This window comes from Lipotes vexillifer, unplaced genomic scaffold, assembly GCF_000442215.2.
Source record: "Lipotes vexillifer unplaced genomic scaffold, Lipotes_vexillifer_v1.1 scaffold3102, whole genome shotgun sequence".
Lineage (NCBI taxonomy): Eukaryota > Metazoa > Chordata > Mammalia > Artiodactyla > Lipotidae > Lipotes > Lipotes vexillifer.
The window spans coordinates 114,058-127,486 of record NW_006778806.1 but is presented as its reverse complement, the minus strand read 5'-3'; the positions used below and the strand labels follow the sequence as shown (position 1 = coordinate 127,486).

Here is a 13,429-nt window from a genome sequence, read left to right as displayed (position 1 = left end):
CAGGGGCCGCCCCAGGGCGCTGAGCCGCGTGGCTGCAGCCGCGCGGCTTGCATGGGGTGGGGTGGGGGCGGGCTCCCAACGGGGCTAGGTGCGGAGAGTGCCCGAACCCGGGGGGGTGGGGGCGACCCCCGGCCGCTTTTCATCTCAGGAATCCTTCGGACCGCGGACCTCAGCCCCTGCTCGGCCAGTCCGCCCAGCGTGGGCGCCCGTGTGTACGGCCTGAGCCGGAGCGGGAAGGGTCCCACCTCCGCCTGCTGGGGGCCTGGGTGGGAAGGGAGGACAGAGTGGGCGGAGGTCTGTTCCCCTGGGGTCCCTGGGTGGGGGCCTCTGGCTGAGTTTGGGACTAAGGAGGCCTCTGTCATTTTAAAGACTCTTGTTTACAGTTTTGTATGGAACGTGGCACAGCTCTGCCTGTTTGATGCGTCCAGTCTCTCGATAGCTGCGGAGGGGCGCCGAGGGGCGGGGTGTGAGCGAGTGACGGTGGGCGGCTGGGCCGGCCCACTTCTGTCCTGTCCTGGTCTCTCTGGGCAGTCAGACGGGGACGGCAGGGAGGACCCGTGGGAGAGTGGGTCTGAGGGGCCCCAGGGTCCCGCTCCCTCCCCCGACGGTCTGTTTTGGCTTCCTGCCTCTTCCCGGAGGAGCCCCTTGCTGGCCCTTGGGTCTCCGCCTAGCGATGGGGCCGTTGCTCTGGGGTTGCCTTGGCTGTGAGGCCCCGTGTCCCGGTGTCAGAGACGGGAACTTGGCGCACTCCCAGGGCAGAGAAGACGGCTCTGGGCTCACGGAGCCCCAGGCTCCCCCGTCCTCCTGGGCGTCAGCGCTGGTCCGAGCCTCCTACCTCTGCCTCCACTGGCCTCCACGGCCCTGCGGCGCCAGGCACACTGGTCCTGACTTGGTTTAATGGGCCATGTGCCCTGACCCCCAACTTTGAGGGCCTCCGAATGAGGCCCAGGCCGGCACCCACCGTTTTCATGACCGGGGCTGTTGTCTGGCTCGTGGCCCGAGGTGTCTGCCCTCTGGGTTTGCCTTGGGAACAAGATGGGGACGTCCCAGCCTGCCCTTCCCTGGCTTCCTGAGGTGGTCTGTGATGGCCAGAAGTGACAGCAGCGCCACCCAGCTGCTCCCCGTCTGTCATCGCCTCACTCGTCAGCTCACAGCTCCTGTCATCTCAAAAACAGCATCCCAATTCAGGAAGGAGAGGGCGGGGACTCCTCCTTGCGGGTTCCCCCGTTGGTAGGGAAGTCCCTCTCAGAAGCCCCCAGCGTGGGCCCCTCAGGGGCCCTGGGCCAGAACTGGTTCCAAGACGGCCGTGTTCTGAGGGCCGGCCTCGGGGGTGGGGTACTTGCCTCGCTGGGTCTGGGGTCTGACAGCCCAGGATGCCAGCGGAAGACGAGGCCCCTGGGTTTGAGGCCGAGGACCTTGCCCTCTTCCCCAGGGTGAGGGGCCTCCGCGTCCCCCTTCCTCCTCCTGGAGTGGGGGCTCAGACGCACCTCACCTGCTGTGGTGGCACCAGGCAGAGTCTGCCCCTGCACGACGCAGCTCGGTCCCTCAAGACGGAAACACATTCGAACTCCTGACCCGTCTTCTTCCGTTCCAAAGCACGTTCACTTTTTCTGTAGGAAAATAGCTTCATCATAGTAAAAACCCAACTTGGCAAAATCGAACTCCCTCATATTAAGTAATAGCTAAACTTCACATTACCCGATTCATTTTTCTTTTTTTTTTCCTTTGGCGGTACGCGGGCCTCTCACTGGTTGCGGAGCACAGGCTCCGGACGCGCAGGCTCAGCGGCCGTGGCTCACGGGCCCAGCCGCTCCGCGGCACGTGGGATCTTCCCGGACCGGGGCCCGAACCCGCGTCCCCTGCATCGGCAGGCGGGCTCCCAACCACTGCACCACCAGGGAAGCCCTATCCGATTCATTTTGTCCAGTAACGTGGTGGAGACCCAGTTAGTGATAAGCCCAGAACAGAAGCCACCACCGTCATCGCCCCTGTTAGGATGGCCGCCACGTCATCTGCTCTCTGGGGACCCTTTTGCCGATGGCCCAGGTGGAGGAGGGATGGGACACTGCAGTGTTGCACGGCCTCTCATGGCTGAAGTGTGAGTGGCTTAATCTGTGGCAAAAACAAGGTAACTGCCAGTTCACTGGAGAAAGACCAAGGAGAAGACCGCTCAGTCAGAGGGTCTGAGGCTGGGCGCTGCCCGAGGGGTTCAGACTAGCGGTGGGGGCTCACGTGTGTCAGCTGGGTCAGTATGCAGGGCGCCCGGGGCAGACTTCTCCCAGGGAGACGGCTGGAGGTGGGATCGCACCAGGGGGCTGAGAGCAGAACAGCAGCGGTTCGGAGCAGGTGTGTTGGTCAGGGTTCTCTGGAGAGACAGAGCCAGTGGGAGAGATATGGAACAGAAGAGACCCTTTATGAGGTGTTGGCTCACGCAACCGTGGAGGCCGAGCGGGCCCATGACCTGCCAGCTGTGGGCTGGGGACCAGGAGGACGGCGCTGTCGTTCAGTCTGAGTCCGAAGGTCCACGAGGCAGGAGCGCGGATGTCCGAGGGCGGGGGAGGATGGGTGTCCCAGCTCAGGCAGGGGCGAGCCCACCTCTCGCCCCCCGCTCCTTGCTCCTCTCTCCAGGCCTCCAGGATTGGGTGAGGACCGCCGCACGGGGAAGGCCATCTGCTTACACCCTCACCGACACACCCAGAATAGCCTCACATGCTGCCTGGGCTCTTGTGGCCCAGCCCGCTCGACACATCAAATTAAGTGTCACAGGTGGGGGCGAGGCTTGGACAGCCGAGGGGTGGGAGGAATGGCAGAGAGGGGGCTGGGGGGATGGGGATGGAGGTCAAGACAGGTGAGGAAGATGCCTGCTGGGTTTGCGGGCAGGGCATTGCCGTGGACGCCCAGTGGCTGCCCCGTGGCCGCCCCGTGGCCACTCCTTCATGGTGACCAGACCGGAATTTGCTTGGGGGTCGCCCTGTGCCCATCAGCCCAGTGGTCACCGTGGAATTGACTCCTTCCTCATTGGTGCTGGGTCACGGAGGAAGGCCTGCTGACCTGACTGTGGACTCGTCTATGTCCCCGCAGGGAGGCACAAAACGAGAGGAGGGTGATTAGATGACATGGATGTTCGTGTCACTCCCACGTGAGTCTGGAAGGTGTCCAGGCTGCTGGTCCATCCCAGCCCACTGGGGACCCACGTCCCTCCCGTCTCCTGGCTCCCCTGTGAGCCCTGATGCTCCATCCAGGTTCTCAGCCGAGGCACAGACAGGGCGCTGAAGACCTCGAAAGGGGACGCTTGTAGGATCTCTTTGTGTGGTTCTCAGAAGCTGGCACAAGACAGCTGGCTCACACCCCACTGTCCTGAATTTGGACATGTGGGTCCACAGGGAAAGGGTGCCCAGGTGTCCAGATGAAATTCTGCTGCTGTGAAGGAACGGGGGCCACTTATATCTCCAAAAGAGCAGCACCTTTTAACTTTACTCGATTTTTTCAGTATTTTTTTTCCCCTCTAAAGCATCTGTCTTCACTCACGTTCTCACTAGCAGAATATGAGCGTTGGCGGCTTCTCCACCCCTGACGCAGGTGGTAGCGTTAGTCTCGCCCATGTGGTGGGGCTGGGATCGCGAGTTACCTTCACAATTTCCTTGATTATTCACGAGGTTGATCATCTTCTCACATCTCCATGGAACATTCGTGGTCCCTTTTCCATGAATTTTGCATATTCTGTTTTTCTATCCGATTGTCTTTCTCTTATTAGTTCGGAGGCATCCTGTGTAGATTCTGGTCACAGTCTTCTTTCTATGGCCACACCGTGTGGCATGAGGGATCTTCTCTGACCAGAGATCGAACCCTGGATGTGCAGAGTCTTAACCAATGGACTACCAGGGAAGACCCACAGTCTTCTTTTTAAATGGACGACAAGTGCAGAGAATTGGAGGGATCATCGCCTTTGGTTCATGATATGCTCCCTTCACTGGTCCACGCTGGATGTCGTTATTTACACAGTCATTTCTTTAATTTGTTACTTTAAATCATGGAGGCACCTGCAAACCCACCACCCAAACCAAAGCTGAAATCTCCACAATGACTGCATTTCACCGAGGGCCCCCACCTGTCCCCGCCGCGTTCACGGGAGGCACCTTCACCCTGAGACCTGGGAGCGCCTTTCCTTTGTTTCCATTTTGTGCAGATTTATCAAATCGATATGCATTTCTGAATGCATATTTTGGTTTCAGTTGTTTTTAATGTTATGGAAAGGGTGTCATGCTATATATATTCTTCTTTGGAGATGCGTTTCCCTCCATGTTTTACTAAGATTTATCCATACTTTCGCGTGTCTGGTAATTCATTCTGTGTGCCAGTGAAGGACCCTTATGTGAGTGTTCCACGCTGTCCCATCCCGTCCCCATCGATGGATATTTGGATTTTCCAGGTTACTGCCACCGCGAGCCATGCTGCTGTGACTGCTCCTGTGTGTGCATCTCTCGTATGTGCAAAGGAGTTTCCCTGGGGTATGTACTAAGGAGTAAAACTGCTGGGACACAGGTAAGGGGCTGTTAACCTTCTCCAGGTGATGCCACACGGTTTTCCAACAGGGCTGAGTCGAGTAAGCCCTGCAGCATCTCCCACGCTTGGTGCTTTTGCATCCAGCGTGGCTGTTAACGTTTTCACATCAGCCTGATCCCTGCTTCTTTGTCTGTGATCTTCGCTTTTTCTCTGCAAGTTTGTAGAGTTGGTCTTTCATAATCTTGAATCCCCTGCGACGTGTCCAAGTGTGGAGTCCTGCATCTCACCCTCATCTTCCTAAGTCCTGGGAACCGAGGGGAGGTGTCAGGTTTGGGAAAGCCATTGCCACTGATTCTGCTGGCTGAACCATCTATTGGTTTTGGGCGTAGATGGTTTGTTGGAACCTCACAGGCAATTGTGTCACTTTCCTGTACTTCTGTCACCTTTGCTGTGCACATTTTCATGCTAACTTGGTAACAGGTTTGGTTTTCCTGGTTCCTTTGTTACCGTGTTTCTCTTTATCACTAGTCATCCTTTTTGACTTAGTTCCATTCTGCCTGATAGAATTGTGCCACCAGCTTTGGTTTGGTTTGTGTTTTTATGGTGTATGTTTTCCCACCCTTTATTCTCAAACCCTCTGCTGTGGACTGAGTGTCTGTGTCCCCGCGCCCCCACCGCCCAAATCCACTTGTTGAAGCCCTGCCCCAGTGGGATTGTATTTGGAGGTGGGGCCGTTGGGAGTTGATTAAGGTTAGAAGAGGTCATGAGGGTGGGGTCCTATGATGGGATTAGTGCCCTGATAAGAGGGAGGGACCATGGGTCTCCCCACCACGTGAGGACACAGCGGCCGTCTGCAAGCCAGGAAGAGGGTCCTCATCAGGACCTGGCCACGCTGGCACCTCGATCTGGGACTTGCAGCCTCCAGGACTGCGAGACATAAATGTCTGCTGTTTGAAGCCCCCGGTCTGTGGTGCTTTGTTATAGTGACCCTGAGCTGACTAAGACGCTCGGCACAGTTTTGTTTCAAAAGTGGACTTTGTTGTTTACGTGCTATGTGGAAATCTCTGCTTGAAAAGATGAGCTTAATCCATATTCATTTACTGTGAGTTCTGTTATATTTGGACCTCTTTCTACCATCTCATTTGATGTGTTTGTCATCTTTTTTTTTTTTTAAACCCTCTCCCCTCTCCGTCCCCGGTCTTTTGGATCCGTCACATTTTCCACCATACTTTTTATCCTCTGCAGGTCTGGCAAAGTGGAATTAAAAAACAACTTCTGTAATTCACCGTTGAATGTTTTTTAAGGGTAAAAATACATTTTATTCACTGACTTTAAAATTGTGGTAAACTATACATAACATAAAGTTGACCATTGTTAACCTTTTTTAGGTGAACAACTTGGTGGCATTAAGTACACTCATATGGTTGTGAGACCATCACCACCTTCCATCCCCAGAACTGTTCTCATCTTGTAAAACTGAAACTCTGTCCCCATTAAACAGTCCCTCCCAGCCCCTCCCCCAGCCCCGGGCCCCCACCATCCTTTCTGTTTCTGTGAGTTTGACCCTTCTAGGGAACTCGTATGAGTGGGATCACACGGGATTTGTCCTTTTGTGACTGGTTTGTTTCACTCAATGCCCTCCAGGTTCATCCACGTTGAGGCCTGTGTCAGGATTTCCATCCTTTTTAAGGCTGAGTAATATTCCATCTTATTAATGGACATTGCACTATAGAACGTTCTGTGCACTTAACTTGAAATTTTTCTTTCTTTTTAAAAAAATATGTTACTGGAGTATAGTTGATTTACAATGTGTTAGTTTCAGGTGTACAGCAAGGTGATTCAGATATATATGTATCTCCATTCTTTTTCAGATTCTTTTCCCATCTAGGTTATTACAGAATATTGAGTAGAGTTCCCCATGCTATACAGTAGGTCTTTATTAGTTATCTCTTTTATACAGAGGAGTGTGTATATGTCCATCCCAATATCCTAATTTGTCACTTCCCCCACGTTTCCCCTTTGGTAACCATAGTTTGATTTTGAGGTCTGTGAGTCTGTTTCTGTTGTGTAAATAAGTTCATTTTAATTAGATTCTACATGTAAGCGCTATCATTTGATATTTCTGTTTCTCTGTCTGACTTACTTCACTCAGTACGATCATCTCCAGGTCCATCCATGTTGCTGCAGATGGCACTGTTTTGTTCTTTTTTATGGCTGAGTGATACTCCATCATATGAACAGACTGAGCACTATTGAACGTTCCATGCACTTAACTTGTTCTAACAGGTTTACAGGAAGCGTCTCCATCCTTCCCTGTGGAGCATCAAGATGTTAGCCTCTCATTCCCCTTGGACCCCTCTCCCCTCGACTAATTGTTGTCTAGACTTGGGTTTCCATTTTTTTTTTTTTTTTTTTGCGGTACGCGGGCCTCTCACTGTAGTGGCCTCTCCCGTTGCGGAGCACAGGCTCCGGACGCGCAGGCTCAGCGGCCATGGCCCACGGGCCCAGCCGCTCCGCGGCACGTGGGATCCTCCCGGACCGGGGCACGAACCCACGTCCCCTGCATCGGCAGGCGGGCTCCCAGCCACTGCGCCACCAGGGCAGCCCTGGGTTTACTTTTAAAATGCAAAATGCCATGTTCTTTCACTGTGAGTTGCTAATTAATTTTATCCACTGGGTCCACCTGGCCTCCCGAGGAAGAACGTTCTGAGGTTCCTCCCCGGGCTGCCAGCCATCCTGGGGCCACATCCCCACGCGGGCCCAGCCTCCCCTGCTGGAAAGAAGGCCCCTTCTTCACACTTCTCCTCCTGCTGGAATGTGCGCGTGGTGGCAGGTTGGAAAGCCGTGGGGCCACCTGCACCCGCCTGCCCGCCCACCGTGTGTCTGACTTGGTCGGTGGAGGGCGGTATGAACTCTGCTCGCCATGGACTCTGCTCACGTGAGCCATGCCAGTGACTTCCTTGTGGTCACACAGCTGAATTTTGTCCTAGTGGACCCGAAACGGGTTTGGAGCGGAAGTTCTCTTAGCCCTCGTGTGTCTGGACATGTGTCTTCTTGCTCCATTTAAGTGACACTTCGTGGCAGTTAAGTCTGCCGGGTCCCGTGTCCCTGGCCTTCCTGTACTAACAGGCTGGAAATGGACGTCTCCAAGCCCCACCCGCTTAGCCGTGTGACAGTTCTGGCCAAAAGGATGAAGGTGGATGTCGCTTCCCAAGTTCAGAAGTGACTCAGAAAGTCTGGTGGTTTCTTGACCTTGCACATCTGGGCCAAATATCCCCTTCTGTCTGTCCCCTGGTCCTCTGCTCTGGGACGTGCCCCCATCCTGCCGCCCCCAGGTACTGAGTGTTTCTGGTGCTGCAGTGGAAGGTGGGCTGCTGTGTGCTTTCCCGGCTGCTGACTTAGATTTCAGCTTTGACTGCATCACCGGACCTCCGCCGTCTCAGATCTTGGCTGTGGCGCTCCAAGCCGGGTGACCTGGGCACCTGGCTTCTGTTTCCTGGTCTGTAAGCTGGGGCTCTGCGAGGATCAAACCGGGTGACTCCGTAACCCACCCAGGACAGGGCCTGGCGCGTGGAAGCAGCCGGGTAGGTGTTTGCCCTCCTTGTCTGTATTCTTATTCTAATGGGATTTTGGGAGAGTAAGTTTGTAAGTGCACAGGATCGATCCTTTATGTTTCACTGGAAGTCTCAAAATAAAGCTCCACCTTTCATTAAATTGAAGAGAAATATTGCAGCTGAAATAATAAATACACTGTGGAAGGGACGGAGCATAGAAGTGTGAGTGATAACACTTGCTTTGGCTAAACCTGGGTGGAGAAACCAGATCTCTTGCCGAAATTTGGTTCTGCAGGATTTCACTAGGGAACGTTGTTCTTGACAATCATCGTGGCTGGGGAAGGCCACTCAGCGACAGAAGACACAGTGGTGATGTTTCATCCAGTTGAACCCTGGCCTGTGAATCAAGCCTTCACTGTAAAATTTATGTGGAAAAGATTCTTTATTCATTTTTTATGAAATGAGGCAGAAAACGGAGGACCTTGGGAATGGTTTGCCCACAGCGGAGCTCGGGGACTTTCCACCCACCTCACGGCTGTTCGCCCCAGGAAACGTGTTCTTCCTGGGGGTTGATGGGCCTTGGTGCTCACACGGGGGTGAAAGCTCACGAATGCCTGCAGGCCGACTGCAGGTTATTGCAGGAGACTGCTGGTTCCTCACCCGAGGGGTCGCAGACCTGCGCTGGGCTGCGGCCTGCAGGGGACACTCTGCAGCGCGGGGCGTGAGAGCGCGGCTGCGCGCGCGGGCGCATCGCGGGTCCCTGTGTCTGTGGCGCTGAGGATGGGCCGACTTTCACTTCCTAGGAGGAGAGGCTGTGCACCTGCGGGGAGAGGGGTGTCACGCCTATGGATGGCGGCTTGGGTGTTGCGGAGAGCAGGGCGGGTGGGGCTGTGTCAGGGCCTCCCCAGCAAGTGACGTCACGCTAGGCCTTGATCACGAGCAGGATTGGCTGCGAGGAGAGGAGGGACGTTTATCCTCCTCCTGGGGGACGTTTGGATGCCCTCAAAGCTCACCTGCCCCAGAGCCCACCTGGCTGGGGCGGGGCTGGCAGGTCGTGCAGTGGCGCAGGATGGCCACGAGGGGGAGCCCGAGACCCAGCCCTGCCCGGCGGCCCCTCCCGCTCACACGGAGAGCCCCGCCAGAAGGTGGGTGTCCAGCTGGAGGGACACCCGCTGGCCTCTGCAGGAACGCATCACAACATCACTTCGCACCGAAAGGATTTCAAAGAATTCTAACGCGTGCGTCCAGCATGAAGGAACTCTGTAAGGGCACGTTTCAGTCTCAAAGTGATATTGTGGGATTAGCTCTATGAGCTTTAGGCGTCAAACTGCTCACTGAACCCAGCTTCTGACAGATAGGTCTGAAGACGGACCAGCTTTGGGATTGATCCAGGTGATCACAGTTTTAAGTTTAATGTGTCAGGACAGCTGACACACCTGCCGTGTCCACACCTGCCAACACAGGTGCCCAGGCACAGGGCCTGACTCCCCACAGCGCAGGGCCCCCAGGTGTGCCTGGCGCCCGGTGTGACCCTTCCTGTAAGGTTGTTCCAAGGACCCCAAAGCTCACCTGCGCCGAAAGGACGTGGGGCGAGGATGGGGTCCAGGATGCACACGCTCTCTGGGCCCCAGGATGAACCCCGACACCCTCCTCCAGGTGTTGCTGGCCATGCCGTCTGCCCCCTGCTCTCTGCCCCTGCCCGCCCAGGGGCCCCAGGTCTGGGCAGAGCCTCCTGCTGGCCGAGTGCATGCGATGCTGCTGGCGGCCACACAGGGGCAGCAGAGCTCAGCGTGTTCAGGGCCCGGATGTCCAGCTCACGGGGCCACCCTGGGCCCTGAGGCCGGGAGTGGCCAGAGGGGACGCCTGCACGGAGACCAGCCCCAGGCTCACCCGAGCCCGGCCCTAGGTCCCCTGACCCCAGCCCCAGGTTCAGCCTGGACCCTGTCCCCAGCGGGCCGAGCTTGCTGGCAGTAGGTCACCCCTTGGTCCTGGGTCATCGGGGTTCAGGCGGCTGCACCTGTGGTGAGTGTCCACGCCGAGCGCAGCGTTTGGAGAACTCAGGGTACGCTGGGCCCTGGACAGTGAGACTGGTGCTTGGGACAGACTGGTGCTTGGGACTGGTCCTGGGACAGGACGAGGGCGCCCCCTGTTCTGGCACCTCTGTGGTGGGGGTCCTGGGGGTTCTGGCAGGAGGGGGCGCCTGGTGCCTGCCAGGGGAGGGAGCCGGGGCCCGCGGGGGCCGCTCGGGTCTCCGGGATGGTGGCGGCGGGGCTGGGTTTGTGGGGAGGGGCTGTGAGGGACCCAGATTGGAGGTGGATGCGCTGGGCGACCTCCTGGAGCCGTTTCTCAAGCTTTCGCATCTGCACACACGGGTCGGAGGTTTGTCCCTCGCGAGGGCCAACAATTTGAGGTGAAACTTTGCCAGTGGTTTTGGGACAGCAGCGTTGAGTGACACCTTTAGTGCTGATACGGCTGCTAGCATGACACTCAGGCTGGATTTGCATCCATGGAAAGGAGAATCCTTCCCACCTCCATGGAGATTCTAGCTGAGGTTTGGGACGCGCGCTGGCTCACGGGCTGAGTCGCAGACAGCCCAGCCAGGGCCCGACTGACCGCCCAGCACTGCTTGTCCTTCCAGGGGTGTGGTCAGGAGTTCACGCTCAGCTGGCATTCTTGTCTCCTTGGGACATTGAAGGGTCACTTGAAGGTGGTAGCTGGTGTCCGGGCTGCTCCCAAACCTGGGCCGGGTCTCAGTGTCCCCCCACCCCGAATGGTCTTTCCAGTCGGGAGCTGGACCTCTCACTCGGGGGCTCAGGCCTCCCACTGCACCTTTTTATTTTGTTTATTTAAGATTTATTTTTTTTGAGGTAACATTAGTTTATAATATTATATATTTCATATGTACAATGTATTTCTACTTCTGCACACCCTGCAGCGTGCTCACCACCAAAAATTTAGTTTCCACCCATCACCATACAGTTAGCCCCCTTTACCCATTTTGCCCTCCCCGACCCTCCCGCTCTGGTAACCACTGCTCTGCTCATTGACCCAATGGGTGTTCATAGCATGCTCTTCAGTCTCCACGTATTTGTGATTTTTCCAGCTTTCTTCTTGTAGTGTATTTCTTTTCTTTTTTTTAGAAAAATTATTTATTTATTTTTGGCTGTGTTGCGTCTTTGTTCCTGTGCGTGGCCTTTCTCTAGTTGTGGTGAGCGGGGGCTACTCTTCCTTGTGATGCGTGTGCTTCTCATTGCGGTGGCTTCTCTTGTTGCAGAGCACGGGCTCTAAGTGCGTGGGCTCAGTAGCTGTGGCGCATGGCCTCTAGAGCGCAGGCTCAGTAGTTGTGACGCACCGGCTTAGCTGCTCTGTGGCACGTGGGATCTTCCTGGACCAGGGCTCGAACCTGTGTCCCCTGCATTGGTAGGCTGATTCTTAGTCTTTTTTTTTTTTTTTTTACTTATTCTGTTAAAGAGCTGCAGTTGCCAATTCTGTCTGTTTGTCGCTTTATTCAGTTTTGTGTGCCTTTGCCTTTTTGTTTCTGGTAGAAGAGCTCCTTCCAGCATCTCTCGTATGGCAGGTCTCGCGGTGAAGGGCCCTCTCAGGCTTGTTTGTCTGGGGAAGCCTTTCTTTCTCCATATCTGGGTGGTAACTTTGCTGGATAGAGGATAGTTGGGTGACAGCTTTTGTCTGTCAGTCTTGTGAGAACGTCATTGCGCTGTCTCCCGGCTGGTAGGGTTTCTGCTGAGAAATCTGCTGGTAGCCTCAGGGGGGTTCCTTGGTAGGTGGCCATCTATTCTTCCTGGCTGCCTTTCAAATTCTTGGTCATTGGCTTTTGACAATTTTAATATACGGTGTCTTGGAGAAGGTCTTTTCTCATTGAGGTGATTCGGTGTCCTCTTAGCTTCATGGACTTGCATATCCAGTTCCTCCCCAGGTTTGGGCAGTTCTCAGCTATCATTTCTTTCTTTCTTTTTCTATTTCTTTTCTTTTTTTTCTTTTGGCCATATGGTGTGGCTTGCAGGATCTTAGTTCCCTGACCAGGGATTGAACCCAGGCCCATGGCACTGAAAGCACTGAGTCTTAACCACTGGACCAGCAGGGAATTCCCAGCTATTATTTCTTTAAATAAACTATCTCTTGTCCCTCTGGGACACCCATCACCCTCACATTGCCCTTCCTAACAGAGTCAGATAGAGCTCATGGAATTTCTTCATTTTTAATATTTTAATTCTCTTTCCTTTTCTACTTGTGCCATTTCTAGATTTCTACCTTTCAGTTCACTAATTCTCTCTTCCACGTGGTCTGCTCTATTTCCAATGCTTTCTAATGCGTTTTTCATCTCACTGATTGAATTCTTAAGCTGCAGAATTTCTGTTTGTTTCTTTTTTAGAATTTCAATCTCTTTGGTAAAGTATTTCTTCTGTTCATTAAATTCACTTCAGAGCTGACTGAAGTGCCCTTTTGATTTTCCTACAGCTTGTTGAGTGTCTGCGTGACAGCTATGTGCATTGTCTGTCATTTAGCCCGCAATACTCCGTGACTTTAAGTTTGGTTTCTGGAGAGCTGCCACTTCTCTGTGGTACAGGGTCCGGGCTTCTCCCCGGCGCTGAGTGGGGATTCCTCCCCCTGCACCTTTGAAGCGGTGACAGGTTCGAAATTAGAGGCCTTTCCTTTGGCTTCCAGCAGGTGGCGCCATCACACAGGTTTTCGGCTTCTCTACCTGCGCTCCCCCGGCTATACTTGGGAATCTTCACCTTCCGCCCTCCGCCGCCTCTGTCGGGGGGTGTCTCCCGAGCCCCCGTCATCGCTTCTTGTGCCTCCGGAGTCGCTGGTGCCCTGATGCTACCAGTGTCACTGGCGTCACCACCTGGTTCCCTGGGGAAGATGAGCTTTGCCTTCGTGTCCGGGGTCCCCTGAGTCCCAGGCCCCCAGCCGCGGGGGAGGGAGATGGTGGGGGTCCGGTTAGAGCTGGCACCGCTTCCGCGTCTGGTGTTGTGAGGTTCACAGGCTCTGCTGCTGCGGTGAGGCGGGGGCTGCAGGGACGGGGTCACAGGCCCCATTGCTGTTGCTGCCCCGTTACCTGTGGCCGCAGGTGCCACTGCAGCCGGGATGCAGAGGCTTGTGCTCCGCCTCCCCTGCGGGCCCCCGGTTCCCTGGGCCGAGGCCGCGATTCAGGCACCGCCTCCCCTGTTGCCCCGGGTCGGCCTCCCCTCTGTGTTCCCGCCCACCCTCCTAGGCGTGCAGGGGTGTGGAATTCTCTCGTGGCCCTGTGTGTCGGGCAGAGGCACATCTGTTAGTTGTGGATGTTTTACTGATTAGGAATGAAGGGCAGGGACCCAGGCCACTTTCCCTGTCCCTTGTTGCTGACCTCT

The 13,429-nt window shown here is 55.3% G+C and overlaps 1 protein-coding gene across 1 annotated transcript; it reads right to left on the bottom strand.

Annotated features, from left to right (window-relative positions):
- Window positions 1-1,269: 1,269 nt before the first annotated feature.
- Window positions 1,270-12,862, bottom strand: LOC103073108 (proline-rich protein 2-like). The gene is made up of 6 exons (XM_007451954.1): window positions 12,778-12,862; window positions 10,163-10,347; window positions 9,627-9,815; window positions 9,071-9,236; window positions 8,718-8,877; window positions 1,270-1,360 (listed from the first exon to the last, which is right to left on the bottom strand). Exons 1-6 carry the CDS (start codon window positions 12,860-12,862, stop codon window positions 1,270-1,272), a joined length of 876 nt encoding a protein of 291 aa, XP_007452016.1.
- Window positions 12,863-13,429: the final 567 nt, after the last annotated feature.

Bases quoted from the DNA above. Each gene is read 5' to 3' on its own strand.
- LOC103073108 (XM_007451954.1), bottom strand. From the start codon at position 12,862: ATGACGGGGGCTCGGGAGACACCCCCCGACAGAGGCGGCGGAGGGCGG. The intron at 10,348-12,777 runs GTAGAGAAGCCG...GGTCCCTCACAG, and splicing joins GTATAGCCGGGGGAGCGCAG to CCCCTCCCCACAAACCCAGC. The intron at 9,237-9,626 runs GTGAGCTTTGGG...GCGTTCCTGCAG, and splicing joins CCCACGTCCTTTCGGCGCAG to AGGCCAGCGGGTGTCCCTCC.